The sequence below is a fragment of the Pristiophorus japonicus genome, chromosome 2 (assembly GCF_044704955.1).
Source record: "Pristiophorus japonicus isolate sPriJap1 chromosome 2, sPriJap1.hap1, whole genome shotgun sequence".
Lineage (NCBI taxonomy): Eukaryota > Metazoa > Chordata > Chondrichthyes > Pristiophoridae > Pristiophorus > Pristiophorus japonicus.
Genome location: NC_091978.1, coordinates 103,762,245 through 103,776,239, shown reverse-complemented (window position 1 = coordinate 103,776,239; position 13,995 = coordinate 103,762,245). Strand labels below are relative to the sequence as shown.

The window sequence follows — 13,995 nt, the reverse complement described above, 5'->3', positions numbered from 1 at the left end:
TGGCCTCCTTCCGTGCTGTAAATTTCGATGATTCTGTTTTATATGACATCCAGTCGTGAATAGTGGTGCACCATTAAACAACTAACGGGAGGAGGAGGCTCCATGAATATCACCATCCTCAATGATGGCGCAGTCCAGCACGTGAGTGCAAAAGAAAAGGCTGAAGCATTTGCAACCATCTTCAGCCAGAAGTGCTGAGCGGATGATCCATATTGTCGTCCTCCTGAGGTCTGCACTATCACAGAAGCCAGTAATGCCACATGATATCAAGAAACGGCTGAGCGTGCTGGATACAGCAAAGGCTATGGGCCCCAACAACATCCCAGCTGTCGTGCTGAAGATTTGTGCTCCAGAACTAGCCATGCCTCTAGCCAAGCTGCAATACTAGCATCTATCCGACAATGTGGAAAACTACCCAGGTATATCCTGTCCGCAAAGCACAGTACAAATCCAATCCGGCCAATTACCGCCCCATCAATCTACTCTCAATCATCAGCAAAGTGATGGAAGTGTCATCGACAGTGCTATCAAGCACCATTTACCAATAATCTGCTCACCGATGCCCAATTTGGGTTCCGCTAGGACCACTCGGCTCCAGAAATCATTAAGAAGGAGCCCGAGTAAAAGTGAAGTGAATAGGAATTAGGGGGGAAACTCTCTACTGGCTGCAGTCATATCTCACACAAAGGAAAATGACTGTGGTAGTTGGAGTTCAATCATCACAGCCCCAGGACAGCGCTGCAGGAGTTCATCAGGGAAGTTCCTCGGCCCAACCATCTTCAGCTACTTCATCAATGACCTTCCCTCCATCACAAGATCAGAAGTATGGATGTCGCTGATGACAGTAGTCAGTGCTATTCGCAACTCCTCAGATAATGAAGCAGTCCATGCCCGCATGCAGCAAGACCTGGATGACATTCAGGCTTGGGCTGATAAATGGCAAGTAACATTTGCGCCACACAAGTGCCAGGCAATGACCATCTTCAACAAGCGAGAGTCTAACCACCGCCCCTTAACGTTCAATGCCATTACTATCATTGAATACCCCATCAACTTTCTGTGGGTCACCATTGACCAGAAACTTAACTGAACCAGCCATATAAATACTGTTATAACAAGAACTGGTCAGAGGCTAGGTATTCTGCCGCGAGTGTCTCACCTCCTGACTCCCAAAGCCTTTCTACCATCTACAAGGCATAAGTCAGGAGTGTGATGAAATACTCTCCACTTGCCTGGATGAGTGCAACTCAACAACACTCAAGAAGCTCGACACCATCCAGGACAAAGCAACCCGCTTGATTAGCACTCTATCCACCACCTTCAACATTCACTCCATCCACCACCGACGTACTGTGACTACAGTGTGTACCAGCTACAAGATGTACTGCAATAATTCGCGAAGGCTTTTTCAGCAGCACTTCCCAATCCCACGACCTCTATCACCTAAAACAACAAGGGCAGCAGGCACATGGGAACGCCATCACCTGCAAGTTCCCCTCCAAGTTACACATCATCCTGACTTGGCAGTATATCGCCATTCCTTCATCGCCACTGGGTCAAAATCCTGGAACTCCCTCCATAACAGCACTATGGGAGTACCCTCACCACACAGACTGCAGCGGTTCAAGAAGGTGGCTCATCACCACCTTCTCAAGGGCAATTAGGAATGGGCAATAAATGCTGACGTTACCAGCTACGCCCACACCCCATGAACTAATTTTTTTTTTTAACTCCAGGTCATTAAACGTAAATTTTGCCTGCTTATAGAAGGGGCTGAGAGGGCACTCGCTTCATATTTCTGGGAGGATGGAGAGGGGGGCAAGAAACCCTTCCCAGAATTGGCTCATTTTGCAGCAGTCTGTGGCACCTTGGAGATGGCGGGAGCACCAAGTAAACCCCAGAGGTTATGGTGGTACGTCCGCCCCACAGGTTTGTGGTCCTGCTGTGTATTCCAGATGTTAGTTCTAACCTTACCTAATTTAAATGAATACAGTGGTGTCACACAGCTATAACTGTAGTATAACCAATTTTAGTTGACAAAAAGCTACTGAATCGAAGGTAATAGCACCTAAAGAAACAAATCTGTCAGTTCAGTTGACTACATCATCATCATCATCATCATCATAGACAGTCCCTCAGAATTGAGGAAGACTTGCTTCCACTCTTAAAATGAATCCTTAGGTGGCTGAACAGTCCAATACGAGAACCACAGTCCCTGTCACAGTCGACTACATGGTACTGATGTATCCTCAGAAACTGTACAGTGCACATACTCAGGTTGCACAATCCAAATTCAGTTAACAGGGCCATAGAAATAGTAGATGCATTGGTTGTCATCTTCCAAAATTCTATAGATTATGGAACAGTTCCTGCAGATTGGAGGGTGGCAAATGTAACCCCACTATTTAAAAAAGGAGGGAGAGAGAAAATGGGGAACTACAGACCGGTTAGCCTAACATCAGAAGTAGGGAAAATGCTAGAGTCTATTATAAAGGATGTTTCTAATAAAGGATGAACCTTGTTCCGCCAGAGGGACAAACACAAGGCATCGTGGCAATACCCTCGCTCCAAACACTGGCACCTGCTCGACTATGTCATCGTCCGAGCCAGGATCACAAGGATGTGCGCATCACCCGCAGCATGACAGGAGCTGACGACTGCTGGACTGACCACAGCCTAATCCGATCCATCATTGACATCAACATAGCCCCAAAGCGGAGGGGGCAGTAGAAGCAGTGCCGCAAAAAAGTCAATGCCGGGGCACTTAAAGACCCAGCTAAGAGAGCTCTATACAGTCAGCGCCTCACAGCTAACCTGGCATTGATGACCCTGAGACGCAGAATGCCCACAGCGCTTGGTCTGCCCTCCAGGCCTCCATAAGCAGTGCCTGCGAAGAGACGCTCGGTCACTCAACCAGGAAACACCAGGACTGGTTTGATGAGAATGATCAGGAAATCCAAGAGCTAATACAGCGCAAGCGCAGAGCATTTTTGAACCTTAAGCCACAACCCAACTCGGGAACAGAAAAGCTGCACAGACGGCTCGAGGCTGAGGTTCAACAAAAAACCCAGGTCCTAAAGAACAGGTGGTGGATGGAGAAAGCACAGGAGATACAACAGCTGGCCGACAGCCATGATGTGCGAGGATTCTTCATCGCAGTCAAGGCTACCTATGGTCCAAACTCCCAAGGCTCCACCCCACTGCTGGCCAAAAACGGGGAAACACTCATCAAGGACACCGAGGCAGTCAGCGCTGGCTGGAAGGAGCACTTCGAAGATTTCCTCAATCGAGACTCTGTCTTTGACTCGAATGTTCTCGTCTCCATCCCGCAGCATGCTATCCGCCACCACCTCAGTAAAACCCCAACACTGCACGAGGTAGAAAAAAGCCATGACACAGCTGAAGAACAACAAGGCTATGGGAGCGGATGGAATCCCTGTTGAGGCACTAAAGTATGGTGGAGAGGCACTGTTGGCGTGAATACATGACCTCATCTCTCTCATCTGGAGGGAGGAGAGCATGCCGGGAGATCCCAGGGATGCAGTGATCGTGACCATCTTTAAAAAAGTGGACAAGTCTGACTGCGGCAACTACAGAGGAATCTCCCTGCTATCAGCCACTGTGAAAGTTGTCGCTAGAGTCCTCCTCAACCGTCTTCTCCCTGTGGCTGAGGAGCTCCGACCGGAGTCACAGTGTGGATTTCGTCCCCTACGGGGCACAACGGACATGATTTTTGCAGCACGACAGCTGCAGGAAAAATGCAGGGAACAGCGCCAGCCCTTATACATGGCCTTCTTCAACCTTACAAAGGCCTTTGACACTGTCAACTGTGGGGGTCTATGGAGCGTCCTCCTCCATTTCGGATGCCACCAAAAGTTCGTCAACATCCTCCACCTACTCCACGACGACATGCAGGCCGTGATCCTTACCAACGGACCCATTACAGACCCAATCCACGTCCGGACCGGGGTCAAACAGGGCTGCATCATCGCCACAACCCTCTTCTCAATCTTCCTCGCTGCCATGCTCCACCTCACAGTCAACAAGCTCCCCGCTGGAGTGGAACTAAACTACAGAACCAGTGGGAACCTGTTCAACCTTTGCCGTCTCCAGGCCAGATCCAAGATCACCCCAACCTCTGTCGTCATGCTACGGTACGTGGACGACACCTGCGTCTGCGCACATACAAAGGCTGAACTCCAGGACATAGTCGACGTATTTACTGAAGTGTACGAAAGCACAGGCCTTATGCTAAACATCCGTAAGACAAAGGTCCTCCACCAGCCTGTCCTCACCGCACAGCACTGCCCCCAAGTCATCAAGATCCACAGCGCAACCCTGGACAACCTGGATCATTTCCCATACCTCGGGAGCCTCTTATCAACAAGAGCAGGCATTGATGACGAGATTCAACACCGACTCCAGTGCGCCAGTGCAGCTTTCGGCCGCCTGAGGAAAAGAATGTTCGAAGACCACCAAATCTACCACGAAGCTCATGATCTACATACCCACCCTCCTGCATGGCTCAGAGACATGGACCGTGTACAGTAGACACTTCAAGCCGCTGGAGAAATATCACTAACGATGTCTCCGCAAGATCTTACAAATCCCGTGGACAGACGCACCAACATTAGCGTTCTCAACCAGGCCAACATCACCAGCATTGAAGCACTGACCACACTTGATCAGCTCCGCTGGGCAGGCCACATTGTCCACATGCCAAACATGAGACTTCCAAAGCAAGTGCTCTACTCGGAACTCCTTCACGGCAAACGATCCAAAGGAGGGCAGCGGAAACGTTACAAGGACACCCTCAAAGCCTCCCTGATAAAGTGCAACATCCCCACCAACACCTGGGATTCCCTGGCCAAAGACCGCCCTAAGTGGAGGAAGTGCATCCAGGAGGGCGCTGAGCACCTCGAGTCTCATCGGCGAGAGCATGCAGAAATCAAGCGCAGGCAGCGGAAAGAGCATGCGTTAAATCTGTCCCATCCTCCTTTACCCTCAACGACTATCTGTCCCACCTGTGGCAAGGACTGTGGCTCTCGTATTGAACTGTTCAGCCACCTAAGGACTCATTTTAAGAGTGGAAGCAAGATTCCGAGGGACTGCCTATGATGATGATGATATCGACACATTTAGATAATATCAACGGGATTAAACAAAGTCAGCATGGATAAATGAAAGGAAAATCACGTTTGAAAAACCTACTGGAGTTTTTTGAGGATCTAACTGATAGAATAGATAAGGGTGAACCAGTGGATGTAGTGTATTTGGATTTTCAGAAGACCTTTGATAAAATCACACATAAGAGGTTAGTGTGCAAAATTAAAGCACATAGGATTGGGGATAATGTATTGGCATGGATTGAAAATTGGTTAACTGACAGGAAACAGAGAGTAGGAATAAATGGGTCTTTTTCGGGGTGGAGGCAGTGACTAGTGGGGTACCACAGTGCTTGGGCCCCAGCTGTTCACAATATATATAAATGATTTGGATGAGGGAACCAAATGTAATATTTCCAAGTTTGCTGACGACACAAAACTAGGTGGGATTGTGAGTTGTGAGGAGGATGCAAAGACGCTGCAAGGCAATTTAGATAGGTTGAATGAGTGGGCAAACACATGGCAGATGCAGTATAACGTGGATAAATGTGAAGTTATCCACTTTGGTAGGAAAAACATAAGGACAAAGTATTATTTAAATGGTGATGGCTTGGGAAGTGTCGATGTACAGAGGGACCTGGGTGTCCTTGTACACCAGTCATTGAAAGCAAACATACAGGTGCAGCAAGCAGTTATGAAGACAAATGGTATGTTGGCCTTCATTGCAAGAGGATTTGAGTACAGGAGCAAGGATGTCTTACTACAGTTATACAGAGCCTTGGTGAGACTGCACCTGGAGTATTGTGTGCAGTTTTGGTCTCCTTACCTAAGAAATGATATACTTGCCATAGAGGGAGTGCAGCGAAGGTTCACCAGACTGATTCCTGGAATGGCAGGACTCTCGTATGAGAAGAGATTGGGTCGACTAGGCCTGTATTCACTAGAGTTTAGAAGAATGAGAGGGGATCTCATTGAAACGTATAAAATTCTGAGTGGGTTGGAAAGACTGGTTGCGGAGAGGATGTTTCCCCTGGCTGGGAAGTCTAAAACAAAGGGTCACAGTCTCAGCATACGGGGTAGGAAATTTAGGACTGAGATGAGGAGAAATTTTTTCACTCAGAGGGTAGTGAACCTGTGGAATTCTTTACCACAGAAGGTCAAGTCACTGATTATATTTAAGAGGGAGATGGATAGATTTCTAGAAACAAAAGGCATCAAGGGGTATGGGGAAAAAGCGGAATATGGTGTTGAGATAGAGGAATAGCCATGATCATATTATGGCGGTGCAGACTAGAAGGGCCGAACTGCTCCTATTTTCTATGTTTCTATGTTTCTAGCTCCAGGCAAAAATGTCAAGCCCAAGGCCAGGCTTTGCAACCTTCAAGTAAAAAGGAATTAAAAGACACAAAAGGTAATTTTATGTATACATTTAATCATGTTATTGTGAAATATGCGATATGTGTGCGCACTAGATCCGTGCAGCAGAGCTGGTCTCCAGTTGTCTTGGGTAATCCTTGCCACTGGACCAAGACCTAGCTCTGTCAAGCCCGTGTGGTGGCTGGTGTGCAACAGCCACCCCACGTTAAAAAAATTCACGCACAGGCAGCTTCAATCCTTCAGAATGTAGTTCGGGTCCTTCACTGAAATACCTGTGAACTCGTCCTTTTTTTTGGCGTGGAAGCAAGTCATCCTCGTTTCGAGGGACCGCCTATGATGATGTGAAATATGTACATTATGGTATTTTTTATTGAGATTAAAATCTTCATTGTGTCATAGAAATGTCAGTAACTGAGAAAATAATGAGGAATGAAAATGTTTTTCAGAAGCATTTAGAGTGATTTGTGCAGAAAAGATAATGCATCACCAGCTAGTGCCACGGTAAGCAATCATTACAGATCAGTATTATTGTTTAACATTGGAATTAGAGCACCACCTAGTGATGTGACAAATGGTAATTACAAGTATGTGTAATCGCGTTGACATCTATCCATTGGAATTCCAGTGGGAAATGCTTATAAGGCAGGTTGCTCATATAGCTCATAACCTGGGTAAGTATTTTAATATATTACTCGTCAATTTCCCTTTGCATTACACCCGGGGAGTCAAAATCAAGGTCAACATATTCTTTAGATGAAGCAATGTTATATAATTGGAGCAGGGTGTGCAAAATATAATTCAGTCTCACATTATTTCCTTATTTTTAGATAATATTTTGATTTTATATATCATTTACAACACTAGTCAATCTCCTGCGGCATTGCACATGTGGTAGTTTAGGCTAAGTGCAATTCAGGTCAATCAGGTAAGAGGACAGAGGATAATTGAACCAATAGAGAGACAGGAGAATGACATATATTGGTAAGTGAAGAAGGGCGGGGGCAAGAAGAAAGGTGGGGACATAAGAAAAAGGAGATGAGGAGAGAAGGTGGGTAGAGGGAGGGGAAAAATTTAGGTAGAATGAGGGGAAGGAGTAGGTAGAGAAGGAAGGGTAAAAAGAGGGCTAAGAGAGTGCGAAGGAACTGGGAAGAGAGATGGGGAAGGAGGAAGGGGGCAGTTTGCTGTTCATTCCAGGAGGTATTGCTTAGTGAGAATTGGTGGGGGGATTGACGGTGGCTTTTTTGTTTGATCACAGCGGTTGTTGCAGTAAAATATAAAGCTAGTTGAAGAAGTGTGGAGGTGGGTCCAACCTGATTTCCTTTCAGTGAAAGAGGGAGCAGTTTCTTCTCAGTGGTGAGTGTGATTTCTGCTCACCAGGGGGTGACTAAATGATGGAGGGATTGCAACTGCTGTGTGTTGAGTTGTACTGCAATCTTTTTTACCCAGCAACCATTTTGCTGGGTTTCTCAAAGCTGTTCTCATAATCCAGCGTGAAATATGCTCAGATGCTGTTTTGCCTTGCGGACTTAGATTCCTCAAGCTGTGCTTTTAAAGGCATGCATTTACTTTAATTCATTTTTACTACGTTTCTTTATTTTCATCTATCGATTTCATGCAGCAAATGTTATCTCGCTGCTCTGTATGCTTAACTTGACAGTTCATGTGAGGCCACAATGGCAACTTTTTTAAAGAGAATAAAACCTAACAATGTTTGAAGAATCAGGCAAGGGCAATCATATAATGTTAGGTCTTGTTCCATTGTTCTTAATTATTCATGTATCATTGTGATCACAGTTCCATCTGCAGACGTTGTACCTTTGGGATTCTAAGCCCACTCACCATTTTTTATATATAATAGGTTTATAGTTAAATAACAAAACTTACAGTAACTTGGAAAGCTGAACAGTAAAGGTGGCTGGAGCATATAACATTCTCCAGTTCAGGCTGGAGGTGGGAGACATAGAACTGAGGCAAAACACCACTACAACTGGTGGAAGCATGACAAGTTTACAAGGTAATTTTCATTATAAATGTGAACAGTTGAATTTATAATGAGAAACAAATGGTAACAATGTGTGAACAAAACATGACAAAAGGCAGTAAGGTTCTGTGGACAAGATGTATGCACAGAATATGATTTTTAATAATATAGAAAGATATTCTATTTGAGGAAAACAAACAAGTACAGGTTGAACCTCCCTTATCCAGAACCCTTGGGACCTGGCCTGTTCTGGATGAGGGATTTTTCCGGATGAGGGGTGGTCACATTAAATTGGATGGTACAGGTACTGAGCAAGGGGATATCGGGGCTGGCTGACTTGGGGCTTGGAGTGCGACAGAGAGATCATGGGGTGGGGACGATGGATCGCGGGGTCAGGCCAGTGATTGCGGGAGTTGGCAGTGAGGAAGGACTTCAATTTGCTCAATTTGTTCATGTCGGAGTTCTGCGCATGTGCCACCCGGTGATCGGGAATGGTTCCGGATAAGGGAGTTCTGGATAAGGGAGGTTCAACCTGCAGCAATAAGGGTATGACTTACTTCCCATTGGTGAGAATCATAACCTCCCGATTGTTGACTTGGTTGTCATTCTTGTAACGATTCTGAAAGGTTAACCAAATGATAAAAATAAGTAAGTTCATACGGAATTGCTGCCTAAATAGAGCAATACACACCATTTTGCATTCACATAATGCTAAAAAGACTGATTTCTGACTCAGTCTATGTACCATGAATTACATGCCTCAATAAAATGTATACATTTTATATCTCAACATTTGTTAATAATAAAACATGGGCTCATTTTTCACGCAACTGTGAATTCAACCCACCCAGCAGCAACAAACTGATTTAAAGAGACAGAAGTATATAGGCCCGGAATTTGGAGTTCTGATGACAGCGAACTGAGAGCGTTCGCCGTCATTTCGCCTTTGAAACTGACTGTAACTTCAGGATTTAGTGTATACACAGCCTAATGCGGAAATCCTGAAGTTGCTGTCTGCCATTCACTTCTCCTCCACAAGCTGTGCTGTGCCCCCACCCACAGTGCTGGCAATCAGTGTAATCTCTCAAATGATGGAATCTGACGAAAACTTCGGCTCTTTTGCAGTACAGATAATACTGCTGTTAAATACCCAATGAAAGGTTAGACCCTTTTGGATAAGGTGCAACTGGATTTTTAACAGAATATTGACTGCTAAACAAAGGTCATGGCCCTAAGATTTAAAAAAATGAATATTTCTTAAAGTAAGTTTGTTCATCTTTATTTCAGGTTTGCCTTTTCCCCCTCTGAGAACCCCAATCTTTGTTTTGCTCTCTCTAACATTTTTAAAAAGTTAGAATCAAAGGAGCTTACCCACTTTCTGGTTCGCTGTCTGAGAATTCTGCGTTTTTATTGGCTGCTTAGATAGCTTGTTGACATCACACCAGCTGTTCGCTGGGCATCCCTAGTAACGTCCGTTGATTCTAATTATACGTCGGAAAACCCAAAATTCTTGACATAGAGATCGCGAGATCTTTGAGCGAAGCTTACTTCGGAGTCAGTGGCAAAGGCCTTTGCTTCTCGTTGACCGCAAGTTACGGGCCATTTTAAAAGATAAAGTTTTGAGGTAAACTATATAGGACTAAGCTCAGTTGTCGCTGGGTACACGACTGAAATCAGTTCTCATTTTAAACTATTTTGCCTTTGCCATTTTAATATTTAACTAATGGGCAGAACTTTCAACTTCAGTAGGGCGAAGAACAGCTAGCAGCAGATCAACCACCCAATATACTAATGGAAAGGAAAACCAGGCGGTGCGTATAAATGACAGCTGATCCGCTAACTCCTGCTTTATGCTCCGCTGAAGTTGAAAGTTCTGCCCAATAATTCTTATCCAGAAGTGAGAAGCAAAATCCTAGTGGCAGGTGGTTGGGCTTTCTTACCATAAGAATTTGTGTATGTCCTCTTAAACACAAAGGTTAATTATACTTACAATCTATTTTTTTAACTGAAGTGGGAAGCATTAAATAAGAGAAATACTTAAACAAAAGCTGATCTATAATACATATATGATAAACTTTCAGTCTCCAGTGACCAGCAATTAACAACTGATGTTACAGAAGCAAAATACTGCGGATGCTGGAAATCTGAAATAAAAACAGAAAATGCTGGAAATACTCAGCAATTCACTGGATATATTCAAGAGGGAGTGAGATATGGCCCTTACGGCTAAAAGGATCAAGGGGTATTGTGAGAAAGCAGGAAAGGGGTACTGAGTTGAATGATCAGCCATAATCTTACTGAATGGTGGTGCAGGCTCGAAGGGCCGAATGGCCTACTCCTGCACCTATTTTCTATGTTTCTATGTTTCACACATCACCTGTGGAGAGAGAAATATAGTTAACATTTCAGGTCGATGCCCATTCATCAAAACCATTATACACACTGAAGTTAATGGAAAGGAGTCCCTCATTGGCAGTCCCTCAGAATTGAGGCAGACTTGCTTCCACTCTTAGCATGAGTTCTTAGGTGGCTGTACAGCCCGATAAGAGAACCACAGTCTCTGTCACAGGTAGGACAAACAGTCGTTGAGGGAAGGGATGGGTGGGACTGGTTTGCCGCACGCTCTTTCCGCTGCCTGCGCTTGATTTCTGCATGCTCTCGACTACGAGACTTGAGGCGCTCAGCACTCTCCCAGATGCACTTCCTCCACTTAGGGCGGTCTTTGGCCAGGGACTCCTTGGTGTCAGTGGGGAAGTTGCACTTTATCAGGGAGGCTTTGAGGGTGTCCTTGTAACGTTTCCACTGCCCTCCTTTGGCTCGTTTGCCGTGAAGGAGTTCTGAATAGAGCGCTTGCTTTGAGAATCTCGTGTATGGCATGTGAACTGTGTGGCCTGCCAGCGGAGCTGATCAAGTGTGGTCAGTGTTTCAAGGTTGGGGATATTGGCCTGGACGAGGACGCTAACGTTGGTGCGTCTGTCCTCCCAGGGGATTTGTAGGATCTTGCGGAGACATCGTTGGTGTATTTCTCCAGCGACTTGAGAAGTCTACTGTACATGGTCCATGTCTCTGATCCATACAGGAGAACGGGTATTATTACAGCCCTGTAGACCATGAGCTTGGAGGCAGTTTTGTGGGCCTGGTCTTCAAACACTCTTTTCCTCATGCGGCGCACTGGAGGCGGTGTTGGATCTCGTCGTCAATGCCTGCTCTTGTTGATAGGAGGCTCCCGAGATAAGGGAAGTGGTCCAGGCTAATGAAAGGTCAACAACCTGAAACATTAATTCTGTTTCTCTCTCCACACATGCTGACCTGCTGAGTATTTCCAGCATTTTCTGTTTTTAGAAACATAGAAACATACAAATTTACAGTGCAGAAGGAGGCCATTTCGGCCCATCGTGTCCGCGTCAGCTGACAAAGAGCCACATGGCCCTCAGTCAGTAGTCCTGAAGGTTATATATAAACCAATGAACAATGGCGGACAGGTAAAGAGCATCTGGCCCAACATGTCTGCCCACACAACTGCGATACCCCATGTATCGCAACATTTTACACTCCACCCCACCTGGAGCCATGCAATCTCCTGGGAGAGGTAAAAAAACAGAATAAAAACCCAGGCCAATTGGGGAAAAAAATTGGGGAAAATTCCTGTCCGACTGATCCAGGTGATCGAAACTAGCCCTGGCCGTATTCAATTCCCTGAAGTACTTAGCATCGTATCTGCGCCAGCCAACAAGAGGTTATCCAGTCTAATCATTGCGAGAGGGATGGAGTACAAAAGCAGGGAGGTCCTGCTGCAACTGTATAGGGTATTGGTGAGGCCGCACCTGGAGTACTGCGTGCAGTTTTGGTCACCTTACTTAAGGAAGGATATACTGGCTTTGGAGGGGGTACAGAGACGATTCGCTAGGCTGATTCCGGAGATGAGGGGGTTACCTTATGAGGATAGATTGAGTAGACTGGGTCTTTACTCGTTGGAGTTCAGAAGGATGAGGGGTGATCTTATAGAAACATTTAAAATAATGAAAGGGATAGACAAGATAGAGGCAGAGAGGTTGTTTCCACTGGTCAGGGAGACTAGAACTAGGGGGCACAGCCTCAAAATACGGGGGAGCCAATTTAAAACCGAGTTGAGAAGGAATTTCTTCTCCCAGAGGGTTGTGAATCTGTGGAATTCTGTGCCCAAGGAAGCAGTTGAGACTAGCTCATTGAATGTATTCAAGTCACAGATAGATAGATTTTTAACCAATAAGGGAATTAAGGGTTACGGGGAGCGGGCGGGTAAGTGGAGCTGAGTCCACGGCCAGATCAGCCATGATCTTGTTGAATGGCGGAGCAGGCTCGAGGGGCTAGATGGCCTACTCCTGTTCCTAATTCTTATGTTCTTATGTTTAACAGCTCTAGGTCCGTAACCCTGCAGGATATGGCTATTCAAGTGCCCATCCAAGCATCTTTTAAATGTGGTGAGGGTTTCTGCTTCTACCATCTTTCCAGGCAGTGAGTTCCAAACCCCCACAACCCTATGCATGAAGAAGCTTCCCCTCAAATTCCCCCTAAATCTTCCACCAACCATCTTAAACTTATAGCCCCTCGTAATTGACCCTTCCACCAAGGGAAATAGGCTCTTGCTCTCCACTATATCCAGGCCCCTCAAAATGTTATATACCTCAATGAGGGACAAAGAGTGTTAAAAAGACAAGCCTGAAGGCTCTGTGCCTCAATGTGAGGCATATTCGTAATAAGGTGGATGAATTAACTGCGCAGGCAGCTATTAACGATTATGATACAATTGGGATTATGGAGACATGGCTCCAGGGTGACCAAGGCTGGGAACTCAACATCCAGGGTTATTCAACATTCAGGAAGGAGAGACAGAAAGGAAAAGGAGGTGGGGTAGCGTTGCTGGTTAAAGAGGAAATTAACGCAATAGTAAGAAAGGACATTAGCTTGGATGATGTGGAATCTGTATGGGTAGAGCTGCGGAATACCAAAGGGCAGAAAACGCTAGTGGGAGTTGTGTACAAACCACCAAACAGCAGTAGTGAGGTTGGGGATGGCATCAAACAAGAAATTAGAGATGTGTGCAATAAAGGTACAGCAGTTATCATGGTCGACTTTAATCTACATATAGATTGGGCTAACCAAGCTGGTAGCAATGCGGTGGAGGAGGATTTCCTGGAGTGTATTAGGGATGGCTTTCTAGACCAATAAGTCGAGAAACCAACTAGAGAGCTGGCTATCCTAGACTGGGTGTTGTGTAATGAGAGAAGACTAATTAGCAATCTTGTTGTGCGAGGCCCCCGGGAAGAGTTACCATAATATGGTAGAATTCTTTATTAAGATGGAGAGTGACACAGTTAAGTCAGAGACTGCGGGCCTGAACTTAAGGAAAGGTAACTTCGATGGTATGAGACGTGAATTGGCTAGGATAAACTGGCAAATGATACTTAAAGGGTTGACAGTGGATAGGCAATGGCAGAGATTTATAGATCACATGGATGAACTTCAACAATTGTACATCCCTGTCTGGAGTAA

At 45.6% G+C, this 13,995-nt stretch overlaps 1 protein-coding gene across 3 annotated transcripts in view; it reads right to left on the bottom strand.

The window, feature by feature from the left end:
- The window catches only part of atp8b5b (ATPase phospholipid transporting 8B5b), a 506,562-nt gene that overhangs the window by 318,665 nt on the left and 173,902 nt on the right, over positions 1-13,995 (bottom strand). For all 3 annotated transcript variants that reach the window (XR_011588690.1, XM_070868497.1, XM_070868507.1), the window contains exon 7: positions 9,021-9,082. Coding sequence is in view for 2 of the 3 variants with exons in the window: in XM_070868497.1 (XP_070724598.1) it covers positions 9,021-9,082 (62 nt within the window). In the remaining variant the exon portion in view is untranslated. The remainder of the gene's footprint in view (positions 1-9,020; positions 9,083-13,995) is intronic.